The sequence below is a fragment of the Platichthys flesus genome, chromosome 7 (genome assembly GCF_949316205.1).
Source record: "Platichthys flesus chromosome 7, fPlaFle2.1, whole genome shotgun sequence".
In the NCBI taxonomy this organism is placed as follows: Eukaryota; Metazoa; Chordata; class Actinopteri; order Pleuronectiformes; family Pleuronectidae; genus Platichthys; species Platichthys flesus.
In genome coordinates this window covers 16,657,866-16,670,852 of record NC_084951.1, presented here as the reverse complement: position 1 = coordinate 16,670,852, position 12,987 = coordinate 16,657,866, and the positions used below count along the sequence as shown (strand labels likewise).

Genomic DNA, 12,987 nt, shown 5'->3' with positions numbered 1-12,987 from the left:
CTTAACTCTGTCATTAAATTTAATTGCTGTTGTCGTCTCAGTACAAGAGTTACACCACAACATGAAAACAAGCTACCTGCTGCAGTATTGTGGCTGATCAGTGATGGAAGTTGACAGCAACTCTTTTGTTTGAAAGTCCCAGGTGTATCTGAACGGCTCCAGACTTGTACAGAACAATTGTGCTTTTCTAATTTAGGAAAACCTAAATACAGACTTTGTGTCAGGTTCACACAGCAACCAAACTTTTCAGCGTCACAATTCATAATCCACGCAGTTACCAGCGAGTGTCATATTTATCTAACACTCCCCCTTCTTGTCATTGCCTCAGTAACTTGCAAACACAGAATATCAATTCGATATCACATTCAAAAACATGCATAATTAACAGATGCATTCCTAGGTGCTAGGTTTTTTGGGGACTAAAACTACTCTTGAGTGATGGTTTGTGTTCTTGTATGTGTGTGTATTTGTGTGTCAGTTGCAGCTTGATACACACAGGCCTACTGGGACCACCCAAGCAGATGATTCATTTTCCAAATTATGCATTTGGGGCAGAGAAATAGGTCTGAACCAGGGGATTTAGGAGAGTTACAGAATGAGACCAAAGAGGGTGGAAGATGTCCCGTTGTGATCTCTGCACTGTTCATCAGAAACTCATGAACTGTGTCTTAATCTGTCAGAGACGTCGAGACAAAGAAAGGGACAAGGAAAGGCAGAGTGAAGATGCACCACTTTCCCTTTGCTGTCTCTCAGACTCTTTTCCTGAACTTGGACACTCATCATTACCTCCTCTTATCGCCACACTTCACTTGTGTTAAGACGCTGTCTCTCTCTCCCCTGGCCAGACAATCTCTTTAAAATGGAAAAACACACAACAACAGGGAATGTGGAATGTTGACTCCTCTAATAATATGTTTATGTTGCTTCATCGCTCTTGCTGTCTTTCTTTCACCCACATTTTTTCTCTCCACAAACACTGTTACCAGCGGTGTTTACAGTTTTCCACTGACACACATGGATGAATCCAGTTATTCACGCTCAGACTGAAATTATCAAGGTTCCCAGCTCGCCGAAGTTACTTTTTTAACCAAACATGGTGTTTTTTTTTTCAAAGGACTGTTTCTGCTGTGTGCTTTCAAGTGTGTGTGTGTGTGTGTGTGTGTGTCTGTTTGTGGGTTGTCCTCTGTGGCAGTTGTTGGTTTCAGAGCGTTTGAGGATTGTCCTATCGGAGTCGACCTTCGTGTGTGGTCCTCATAGGAAATCTGAAGCTCCAGTGAGAAACACGAGAGGTTTCCTCTCAGCAGTGCTCCAGCAGCTAGTGCGTTTTGTGGATGGTTAAGGTATAAAACTGTAAAAGTGTAGTTCCCATGTTGCAAACTGTCACTGTGATGTCATAAGGAAAAACACTTTATGTATCTTGGAAAACAGTCTACAGAGAGAGGAGGCCGGGGTCAACCCCCCAAAAAAATATGTCTTGGGAATGATTTGACAGCGAGTCGAAAAGTGAACTGGCAGCTTCTGAGTTGTGGAAGATATTTTGAGCGGTTCGGTTGTTTTTTTCCACTTCTGCATCTAAAAGATTTATTTCGCTGCAGCTTTATTTAATAATGTGAAAGAACAAACTGCACGTTCATCAACTACAACTCAGTTTTGGCCAAATATGTATGTTCAAAATCATGTCCTGGGGATGGGGAGCAGGCGATCAGAAAATATTTCTGCTCAAAGACACAGAAAAATTACATCAAATCTGGGGCGGCAACTAATGATTGTTTTCACAATTGATCAATGACTCAGTTAATCAAGTTGTTTGGCCCAAGGTAACTTCTTTTCATGTCTTTCAAGTGCAAACATGTCTTTTGTTTCGACACTAAAACTCTGAAAAATAAATTTAATTTGAAATGGTCTAAATAGAGAAAACAGCAATTTCTTGTTGAGGCAGAGGGAGGACCTAAAAAGCTTGAAAAAGATGAACTGACGATACAAATTGTTACTACTTTGAATAACTCCTCCAACATACATGTGTGTAAGTGACCTTCAGTGCATCCGTGTCAGTCATGAAGACATTAATGAGTGAATGAGTGAGATGAAGCAGAAGAGAGAGAGAGAGAGAGAGAGAGAGAGAGACAGACAGTGGAAGATGGAAGGCGTGGAGAGACACAATCTAAATATACCAGCTGAGGGCGGTGGAGAGGAGAAAAGGTGCCGGGAGCTTTGAAAACCACACTGTGATGAAACATTAAGATGGGAGGCAGAGTTGAGAATAGAGCACAGAGATAGAGGGAGGGAGGGAGGAGTGGAAGGCAGATAGAGAGAGAGAGAAAAGGGGGAGAGAGAGAGAGAGAGAGAGAGAGAGAGAGAGAGAGAGAGAGAGAGAGAGAGAGAGAGAAGGGGCTTTTATTGCTGGTCACTTTCACCTGTCTCTCTGGGAGATGGACGGAGGAAATCAGACTCTTAAAGGGAGCTGGAGAAGTAGAGGCTGCATTCTTCCTCTTTTAGTGAGTCCATGAACAAGGGAATGGCTGCTCCCTCTTTTTTCAACCTCCTGTGTATTCACGGTTCTGGAGGTAGTTATCTTAAACTACAAGTGAGTTTGTAAAGTAGTTTCTTACGGCTTTTGTCTTATTGCTTGATCATCAACATTGTCAGTTTTTTGGGGAATGAAACTCTTCACTCTTGTTCTTACTCTGCAGAACAACCACTACATCTGTCTACCATTGCTCTTCTACATTTCCACTTTGCTCATCTAGTGATGTAATAACCCCAGATGGGAGGTGACAGAAAGTCAAAAAACCTGGACGGAAATTGAATTAGAGAAGCCATTTATTCTCCCTGGATTTATTTTTTTTCACCCATGCTCTCCCAGGCCTGACGCTGTCCTCTCTCTCTGACTGCACCAGGGACCACACCGCGGAGGCCATTTGCATTTTGCTTTAATATATTTCCTAAATTCCAAAGCTTCAAGAGATCCCTACTTTGCATTTGTTTATTTACTTCAAAGTGATTTTTTTCAGTTATTGCCCAAGAACCTTGCAAAAAAACTGAAGTGTAGTCAAAATGTGATAGATAAATATGAAAGTGTTGCACTGTGTATTCTATGGAGAGGGTGACTTTGATGTTATTTCTGCAGTGTTAAGCCAGCTTAAAGCAACGGTGTAGCTCCTGTAGGTGAGGGCCGGCTTTTCCATTTTCCTTTTATTGTCTGACGCTGTTGGACTTGTGGGTGATAGAAAAGCTCAGACAACATAAACGCGTTTACCACCTGGATCGGCACTGTAAGCAGACGCGCTCCTCTGCGGCATGTTGTTCCCATATGTGTGTGTCTTTGTGCTGGGTTGACCCGGGGATATTTTAGAGGGTGGCTGTGTCATGTGTGGACGATGGATGTGTAGTGACACCACGATTGTACCTTGCGGGGCACTGAGATCTGCAGGTTAACGCGGAGAGCGGCAGACAGACGCGGAGCAAGAGAGAGAGAGAGAGGGGAAATAGATGGAGTGTGACACCCTTGGGACACATCAAGCTTTAGGGAGACGTGGGGACACACATGTAGCAGCAGCAGCAGGCAAAAGCTGATTTGAGGGATTGGGGATGTCAAGTCTGTGATGTGCACTTTGCTAAAGTCATATAGTCCTGTGAACTAGTGAGAGCCAGATAAGAAGCTGAGGAATGGAGGAGGATGGGGCCCAAAGCTTCCATCTCTCCCAATTTCTCTCCCTGTTCCTCCACCTTACACACACTCTCACACACACACACAGTTGAGTTTCCACAATGCTTGTTAAATTGGGGGCCTAATTTGCAGCCGCTGGCTTTCTCCTCCACAGGTCACACGGAGTGAATTTATCCAAAAAGGCCAAACTGTGGATTTCATTAATAAAACACATACAAATGAACACTTACAGACACACACACTCACACACACACACACACACACATATGCACACAATCTTGGCAGGATCTGGGAGGCCTAATCATGCTGAAATATCCAGAGGTTGCAATTAGGTTCGGAGAGCCCCAGTCCTGAGTTTGGCCACAAAACAAACTGTTCAATTAGGTCACAAGAATACGTAGATTTCCTGTGATGAGTCATCGTATTATTGTGTTCTGCCCATTTGCATTCATCTTAATTGTGGGCATATGTCTTGTCTACAGTTCCATACAACTTAAGTACAGGTGTCACACAGACTCACAAACACACACACACACACACACACACACGCACACAAACAAACACACTGCAACTTTTCATGCCCTACTTCTGGTATGGCAGTGCCTCCTATTAGTAAATAGGAGGCCCTTTTCTCCGAACCAGCTGTGTTTGTGTGTGTGTATGTGTGTGTGTGCGTACTTGTGCCTTTGTATTTGAGTTGCTGGGATGTGTATGGAATGTGAGCTCCAGTCCTATCCAGCCTTGCAACGGATAAATAAGTATGAACGGTTGTGAATTCAACTTAAAACCGAGGACCAATCTTCCTCCGCCTTTGAGGCTGTGAAGCTGCTAATGTTAACGACAAAGCTAACATGCTAATGCTAACCAGATAATTTTACCGATATACATGCACCATCTTAGTTTAGCAACAAATTTGACAGCCCTCTCTCCACTAGCTGTCGAAACATTTCCCCCACAATTGCAAATGCAAGCCTCACAATGACCCTACAGGAAACATCAGCGGCTAAAAAAAGGAGAATACATTGTCTCTTAACCATGAATTTCAGAATAAAATTTGATGCCAGTTCATCCAAAGTGTAGGACTGAAGGACACTGTCAACCATAGAGCCCTGATGACATAACTTGGCTAAAAACAAATCCGAATAAGTCAGTTGAGTATTTTCCTTAGATCAAAGTACCCTGTTGGCAGAGTAGTGTGCAGCTCCAGTACAGTCAGATTCATAAATCAACCACTTCAGTTTCATCCACTGAGTGATGAGGAAAAAAGTAACACAGTGTAGGTTTAGCATATTAACCACCTTTTACATTAATTGAAAAAGTGATTTTCACTGCCACTGCTCTCTGCTAATTTTACTGACAAAACACCCAATGTCATAACTAAACAAAGAATTCCTGAACTCGTAGTTTCTGACAGGTTGTTCACATGCTCTCACCAACATTTGTCATCCACTTTTGACGTGTTTGAAATATCACTTCTCTGCCCTTGTTTCCTTCCCTCTCCTTCATCCTTGTACCATTATCTTATTCTTCACTTCCCCTCCATGCACTCATCTCATTACCTTTCATCTTTCCTTTCTATCATCTCTGTGTCCTTTCCCTTTTCTTTGTTTCCTCTTGATGATGGAGACATTATCCTCCATTTAATTTCGATATTATGACATGTGAGTATCCTGATGACCTAAGGTATGGTACTACTTCACTGAAACAGTCACTTCTTTGTGAAGTTCTCACAATGAATATATTACATTTATTTGATCAGTTAGTATATGTGAGGGAGAGGACCTGCATAAAGCTTGCAGGGAATCAATGATTTCACCACTATCTTGTGCAGATGGCCAAGTCACACTCAACACAGTGTGGCAAAATATAGTCAGACTTTTTTTCCAATAATTCCGGGAACAACTCATAGACAAGACATCTAGACAAGTCTCTTTACTATTAAAAAATTACTTAAACAAATCCTCCTTTTCAACTGGTCTTGGTGTAGTGACTTAAACAAACCAAATGAAATTATCAAATGTACTGCAGTTCATTTCACTTGAACCAGTGGGAGTAAAAACACCCTGAACATGGCCTTTATCAACGCTGCTTCAGAACAATTTATTCTCGTAAAAATCTCTCCACTGACGTTGACTTGGATTCATTTTCAATATTAAAAGAGAGCCACTTTCAGTTTCTCTGGACATGGGATAATTTGGTGAGGGTATATATCTTCTGGTATGGAAAATCACTTCACGCTAATTGCCACAGTAACTTATGTAGGCAGTACAGGCACCCCATTTTCCAAATGGTTGATATCTCAGAGAATGGAAACTCCATTGAATATTAATGTATTTCCACTACATTTTTCTCCTCTAACGTTGGGAGCTCAACCAGAGCTCATATGCCCGCGAGATGTCTGTCCGGCTTTAGCTAAGATGCATACAAACACACACGCCTACGCGCGCACGCACAAATACAGACTGGAGATATGGAGGGGAAGCTGATCAGCCGTGTGGAGGGCTCTCCAATGGGACTAATTAAAGTTATGGAACAGACTGCAGAACTCATCGGAGACCACCACTCTTTCTCTCCCTCCTCTCGCTCTTTGTTTGTCTTATACTCCTCTGTGTTTGCTTAATGAAAGCTGCATCATCCAGGGTCATGGGATGCAATGCTGCTTTCTTACCACAATCCATGCCGGTAAAGTGGATCAAAGATGTTAAGGAATTTGTGGGTGGAGCAGCTGCTGGAATCCTTCACAACACGTGTGTATACAGATGTTGGATCTGTCACAATCGGGTGTTAAAAAACATAGCCCACATTATCTAGCATGTTTGGTTTATCTGATATATAAAAGCGGCTGTTGTTTGTGACTTTGTACTAAAGGGTGTGTGTGTGTGTGTGTGTGTGTGTGTGTGTGTGTGTGTGTGTGTGTGTGTGTGTGTGTGTGTGACATGAATCACCATCAGCTGCTGATTTTGATACTGATGGAATATCAAGCTTTTTAGCTCCGATCGATCAGAACCCTGTGTTCCTGAGCAGTATCGCACACACACACACACACACACACACACCTGCCTACACTCCCCACCATCCCCTTGTGCTCCTTCTCTTTTTTTTGGCTCTTCTCTGAATCCATTTCGATGTCACACACACCCACAGAACCACCAGCCTTAATGAAGAGGCACTGCATCATCCCAAACACTGCTTTGTGTTTAAATGATGGGGAGAGGAAGTGGGCAGCATTTCCACTTTGTTTCCTAATTATTTACAACAAGCGGAGCATAGGTGAGGAGGAGGGCGAAGGGAGAGGATACAGGAAGAGGAGACGAAAGGAGACAATAAATCATATACATGTATGACTGTGTGTGTGTGTGTGTGTGTGTGTGTGTGTGTGTGTGTGTGTGTGTGTGTGTGTGTGTGTGTGTGTGCGTGCCTCCTAACCAGAGAAAGCCCTGGCTCAGCCTGTCTGGCTTTGCAGCTTCTCCCAGCTCTAGAAATAACAGGCAACATGACTCACACACCCTGCTCATGGCTAAACACACACAACCTCATGGCAAAAGTGCTCTCAAACATGCACACATGCACGCACATATATATGCACAAGTAAACACATCCTACTCAGACCTGACCAGGTTTGCATATAATATTGTGTGCAGTGAGCTAAAGTGCCCAAACCAAACCTAGAAAGTTTGGTTTGTTTAATGTTCATCATCACATCCACTGACTTCCATTCATTAACTCATTATACAGCCTAACCCTGCACCTCTCCATTACCATGAACAATTAATGCCTAACCCTGAGCTTGACTTAACCCCAATTTCCTTCTAACCCCTAACATTAACTAGGACCTGCATTATGTTTTGCCTATTTAATATTTGGCTTTGGTTTATGGAAAGGGCCCAAAAGAGGTACAAACTAAATTCTCACACCTACTTGCATTTAACCCTCAAATAGCCCTTTGAAAAATTGATGACTCACCAAAATGTCCTCTCTTCATATGCAGTACTTTGGGGTCTAGGCTCAACTTTGCTTACAAAACCAACTTTCTCCGGTGAAGAGAGAAACTTATAAGTGTTCAGAATATAAAGTGTTTCAAACACATCAGCCCTGTGCATCACTTGTAAACACTAACCACGTCTGAACGTAGAGAGGGAGACACAACAGAGCATCCGTATGTTTGTGGTGTGTTTACTTTGTCATTGTCTGCAACATCCACAGAAAAATATAATAAGACAATAACACTCATTATGAAACTATATTGCTTACTAATAATGAAACATAACTCATTTTTATTAGAAAGTTTCCATTATGTTTTTATTACAAAGATTATTGCTTTGTGAGTGTGTTCTCTGAAGCCAACCGGCAGAGCAAAGCTTTGTACTGCCTCGGTCTGGACAGAAATATTACTCACTCAACAGATGCCGTCTATTTGTAGCTATGAAAAATACATACACAGTAGTTAATCAATGGAAAGGCAGCGTTGTGTAGACTATTAACAGAAGTTGGATCATTTTCTTCTTTGAAGCTGTTTCCCTTTTGGCTGCCAAGACAGAGAATTAAACACCACTTTCCAAATTTACAAGCCACCGTAGTCCTCTCCTGCTCTTCATCGCTGCCATCCCTCTGTTTATTTCTCCTCGTCTTTACTTCTCTCCCGCTCTGCGTCTCTCACTGTCTCCCCTTCTGTTTGGATGTGTTTGCAGTAGACAATAATTTTGCCTGTGTAAATATATTTTTCTTTGGCAACGCAGAGAGGCACCGGGATGAGTCTGTGAATGCTGGTTGTGTCTATTTGTTCTACAGTTATCTTGGAAGGTTGTGTAAAGTTTCTGGCAGTGGTGTATATGGTTTATATATAAAAATGTGTATATTACCCCCCCCCCCGACCAACCACCCACCCATCAACCCCCTTAAAAGGGATATTAACCATCCGTGTGTGATATATCACGTTTACAAGAACATGAGGTCACTGTGACCTTGACCGTTTATCATCACAATCTGGTTATTTTATCTCTGAGTCTAAGTGATCATTTGTGCCAAATTTTAAAACATTCCATTGTGTTCTGAGCCGTTGTGTTTACAAGCACAAAACTATGAATTGTAAGGTTATAGTGACCTTGACCTTTGACCACCAATTTCTCACTAGTTAATCCAAATTAACTTTTGTAACAAATGTGAAGAAAGGATGTTGTGGCAATTGACGTTGTCACTGGGGTCCCCTCACAACAGCCAGAGACAAACCATATTTTTATTTATAACACTGAGCAAACAAAAATTCAAAACTCAATTTAAACATCTGGCGTCTCGGCTTTGCAGCTCAGCTCAGCTCAGTCTCTCTTCACGTCTCTTAGTGCGTCTCTTGTCTCTCTTCCATGTTTCTCCCCGTGGCAGCTCTCCTGCAGCCTTTTTAATCCAAGGAGAGTAGATTGGCCAGCTACTCTCATCCGTTCCAATCAATCAGCAGTTTAAAAAACATCATGCAGTGCACAGCACATTACAGTAATTTAGTTTAAGTTTGTTCTCTAATTGAGTATATGTGTTTCTGTTTCCTTCTGGCAGAATGCGGGAACGGGGCCCTTGCATTTGTGGAGTAGGTGTATGGAGTCTACTGCTGTCCCTCTGTCTGGCCTCCCTGACACATGCACACCGGAGCCACACAGGTAGGTACATGTATGTGTTAATGTCCTCTCATGTATGTGTGTACAATACATATTCCTGCGTGTCCTTCCACATTTCAGTGCAGCATTCACAGTATTGGATCTATCCCAGATTACCACTGCAGGCAGCCTGTGCAGCCAATTTCTTTTCACATGTTGTAAAGTTGGAGTGAATAGGCCGTGTGCGACCCGAGGGAATGCAGAGGTCGGATTCACAGTGAATTATGAGTCCACAGAGGCAGGTCGCCAGGAAGAACAAACACAAAAAATGTCTTTAATAAAAGGAAGAAGAATAAGAGTATTCCAACATAGAAAGGTTGTTTAAGTTCTGAGACTTTCACATCTTTGCAGTCCCATCAGGGTGGGGCGACAGTTTGAAATTGTCTGTACTTCACAGCACAGACAGCCAGCAGTGAGCCTTATGTGGCATAATCACTAGCATGATTGAGCCCTGTGGCCTCTTACTGGTTCACAGTTCATTTCTCATGTGAAGGTGGGGTATCTTTGCCTCTCTGGTTAACAATGATCACCTGAGTGAGACACTGAAAATTGTCATCCTCCAGAATTAAAGCCGTGAGGGAACAGTGTACCTGCTACATGCATATGAGAGTTATTTCAGTCCTGCTGTTCATTTAATAACCTACATGCGGTGGGTACATCCAGCTACATCCAACCTACCAACATGTGGTTTTCTTGTGTTAGTGCTATTTTGATGGCGGCAGTTTATGAAATGTTGAATTGAATTACATTATGAATCAGTTTCATAGGACAAATCAGGTCAGTAAAGGCGAAACCCATGTCGACACCAAGGCTAATAGGCTGTAAAGCTGTACTTTTAGCGAAATGAAAATATAGGGATAGCAACATGCTGATCTTTTATATTATAACAGGCTTATGGAAACTGACAAACCGACCAATAGTAAGTCGGTAGTATGTCTAAATAAACAGAAATATATCAAATATATAAAATATAGGAGGAGTTGGGCAGGGTCTTGGGGCTGATTCTCGGGGGGGGGGTAAACTGCCCATTCCCCAGTTCAGTGGGCTCGGGACTGGGTAGGAGAGGTTTACAGGCCCATGTTGAGGAGATTTACACTGATTTTCGACTTTGAAGCCTTTAATTGGGCTTGTAACCCACGTGGCATTGACCTTCCATTTCACTTCCGGCCTGTAATCACTATTTTCAAAATTCACTTCACTATAAGAAACAACAAAAACATTCTGTAGCTGCCAAAGTTGGAAGCTATAATGAAGATTGTAACTGTATGTCATTTATCATTGTTTTTATGGCATTGTCATGGAAGGGAAGATAATTTATTGGCGAGTGAACGTGTGCATATTTCTCACCCAAAACAAGTTCTTACTAACACTGCAGTATTTCACTGCATATCTGGCCTCGAGCTGTCCTAAATGAACAGCCAGATTGAATTGGGGAAGCCAGACCAGCACTAACACATTTCTGTGAAAATAGAACCAGCCTGGATCTGATCTTGGTCCTGAATGAGAGTTGTTAAGGTCGTGCTTTTTAGGTGAAGCAAAGGACTTTGTATTGAGTCTGTGTGTGTGTTAGCCAGAGCCAGTGGAGGTGTCATTAGATTACACACGTTATATCAGATAATGTGTTCATGTCAACGGGTGTGGATAAAATCAATCTGCTATTGATTCTTGAAAGCAGAACCTAAAGTGTTGATTGCATAGGCACCAAATGAACGCCAAGAGCTGTGCAGTCCTCCTCAGATGCACGACTCGTGTGACACTAAAGCTAAAGATCTTCGGTGCTCCACAGGTTTCAAAATCGAGCTAATGTTAAAGACAATTTATGGGGTGTGACTAACATGATAACAAAATATATCCGACAATTTTGTTTTATTTACAATGACAAGACACACCTGAGGATAAAACCAAGAAGTGACATTAGGGGATTTTGTGTTTGGTTTGACTACAAACGATAAGCAACGATGGCTAGAAAATGTTAAGCTCTGCCTTTGGCTTTCATGCCGACCTTGTGGCGTGCACCAGCTGCCCTTCATCTGAACCGGTTGCCTTTGTTTGTCATTGTTGTTACTGTATGTCTCACGTCACTGATGCCAAAGATATTTATACTGCAGTCAGTGTACTGTGCTGTGTGTCTCAATATCTGCTTTGTATGACTATTCCATAAGCAGATGACTGAAGGGGGAAATGATTGATGGTTTTTATCTTTGACGCTTTCAAAATATAGCAGTGTCTAAGACGGCCTGAAAAATTACCATAATGTTATCACTTTGTGGAGACTTTATATTGTTTTAAGTGAGTTCATGTATATCTACAGTAAACGACAGCTTTATGAGTGTGTGTGTGTGTGTGTGTGTGTGTGTGTGTGTAAGTTTGACTCTGCCGTTGTCTGGCTGCCAGACATTATCTCCTCCTCTCACAGAGCGTTTCTTGACAAGGCAAGGGCAAACATTTTCATAAATGGCAGGATGGTGAAAAGACATGGAGGAAGGGAAGACGTGCTTCCTTATTGTGGTGCATCACTGGGCTTTCAATGAAGTGCTGAGGTCTGCACAAAGCCATGGAAACACTGAAAGCATCGGGTGAGAGAGATGAGAAGAAAATTCAGCTTTGTGTCACTGAGGATTCCTTTGTAGTTATTTTATTATACCCTCCCCGAGGCCAACTCTGTCTCCTAAAAATCACATTAACACAGAACTTATATGCAAATATGTGCTGTAGCTGTAATGAAGACATGTAGTTCATTTCTTTTTTTTGGCAAATTGCAACAATGTTGAAACTAAGTTCATCAGTAAAATGATTTTAGACTGCATTTTAATAACCATTTGTAGGACCTCTACTCTAATGTTTCACAACCCACTATTTGGTTATGTTAAGGGAAGACCCTCGTTGTATACCACAGCAACTAAAATCATAATCTCTCCTGGATCTTAACCAGCATGTTGTTACTTTTACTCTGGCCCCTGCTGTGACAGTCGATGCTTTGTATGCCTGCTATAGCCCCAACTACTTCCTTGCAAATTTGGGGTTTGGCGCTTATTTCCATCTTTACTTGGGATCTCAGATTCAGGAGCCGATTAGAATTGTGGGGACCAAATGCTGGACCCCTGTTTGAGTAGAAAGGGAGCTTATACACCTAAGTCATAAGTTGGTCTGGACAGATGCCTCTGTCCAGACCAACTGGCCAAAACGTTGCTAAACTTAGAGAGGTGATCTTAGCTTGGATCAAAAGAACAACTGTTTGGATCGTTTGCAATGTGAACATTTTTATTTTTATAGCTTGGACATGCAGAGCATTTGCAGGAAGTTGAGAAAGCATTAAACAATTGGACTCACCTCTGATGATGTATAGGATGCTCATTCGGCTATTAGTAATAACATAATTATGTGAACAGGTTTATTTATTTTCTCCTTTCAAAAGAAACGAAAACTCAATCAATCAATCAGTCAAATTGCATTTGTCTAAAAACCACAGAGAAAGCCACATGCGTGGGATTTGAGTACATCAACAAAATAACAGTATTTATAACATTGATTAGAAGAGACAGTTTGTAACATAATGGAAAAATGTGCCAACAAAAGTATTGTACATGAGAGGCTTATTGTTTGTCAAGCAGTCTTGTTGTAATCATAGTCAACGATCAGCTGCCACCATGATCAGGATCCACCACCACAATCAAAACT

The 12,987-nt window shown here is 41.9% G+C and overlaps 1 protein-coding gene across 1 annotated transcript in view; it reads left to right on the top strand.

The window, feature by feature from the left end:
• LOC133956274 (chemokine-like protein TAFA-3) overlaps nt 1–12,987 on the top strand; it is a 73,542-nt gene that overhangs the window by 23,806 nt on the left and 36,749 nt on the right. Inside the window, exon 2 of the mRNA XM_062391188.1 lies at nt 9,212–9,312. Coding sequence (XP_062247172.1) covers nt 9,213–9,312 — 100 coding nt within the window. The 5' untranslated portion in view covers nt 9,212. The remainder of the gene's footprint in view (nt 1–9,211; nt 9,313–12,987) is intronic.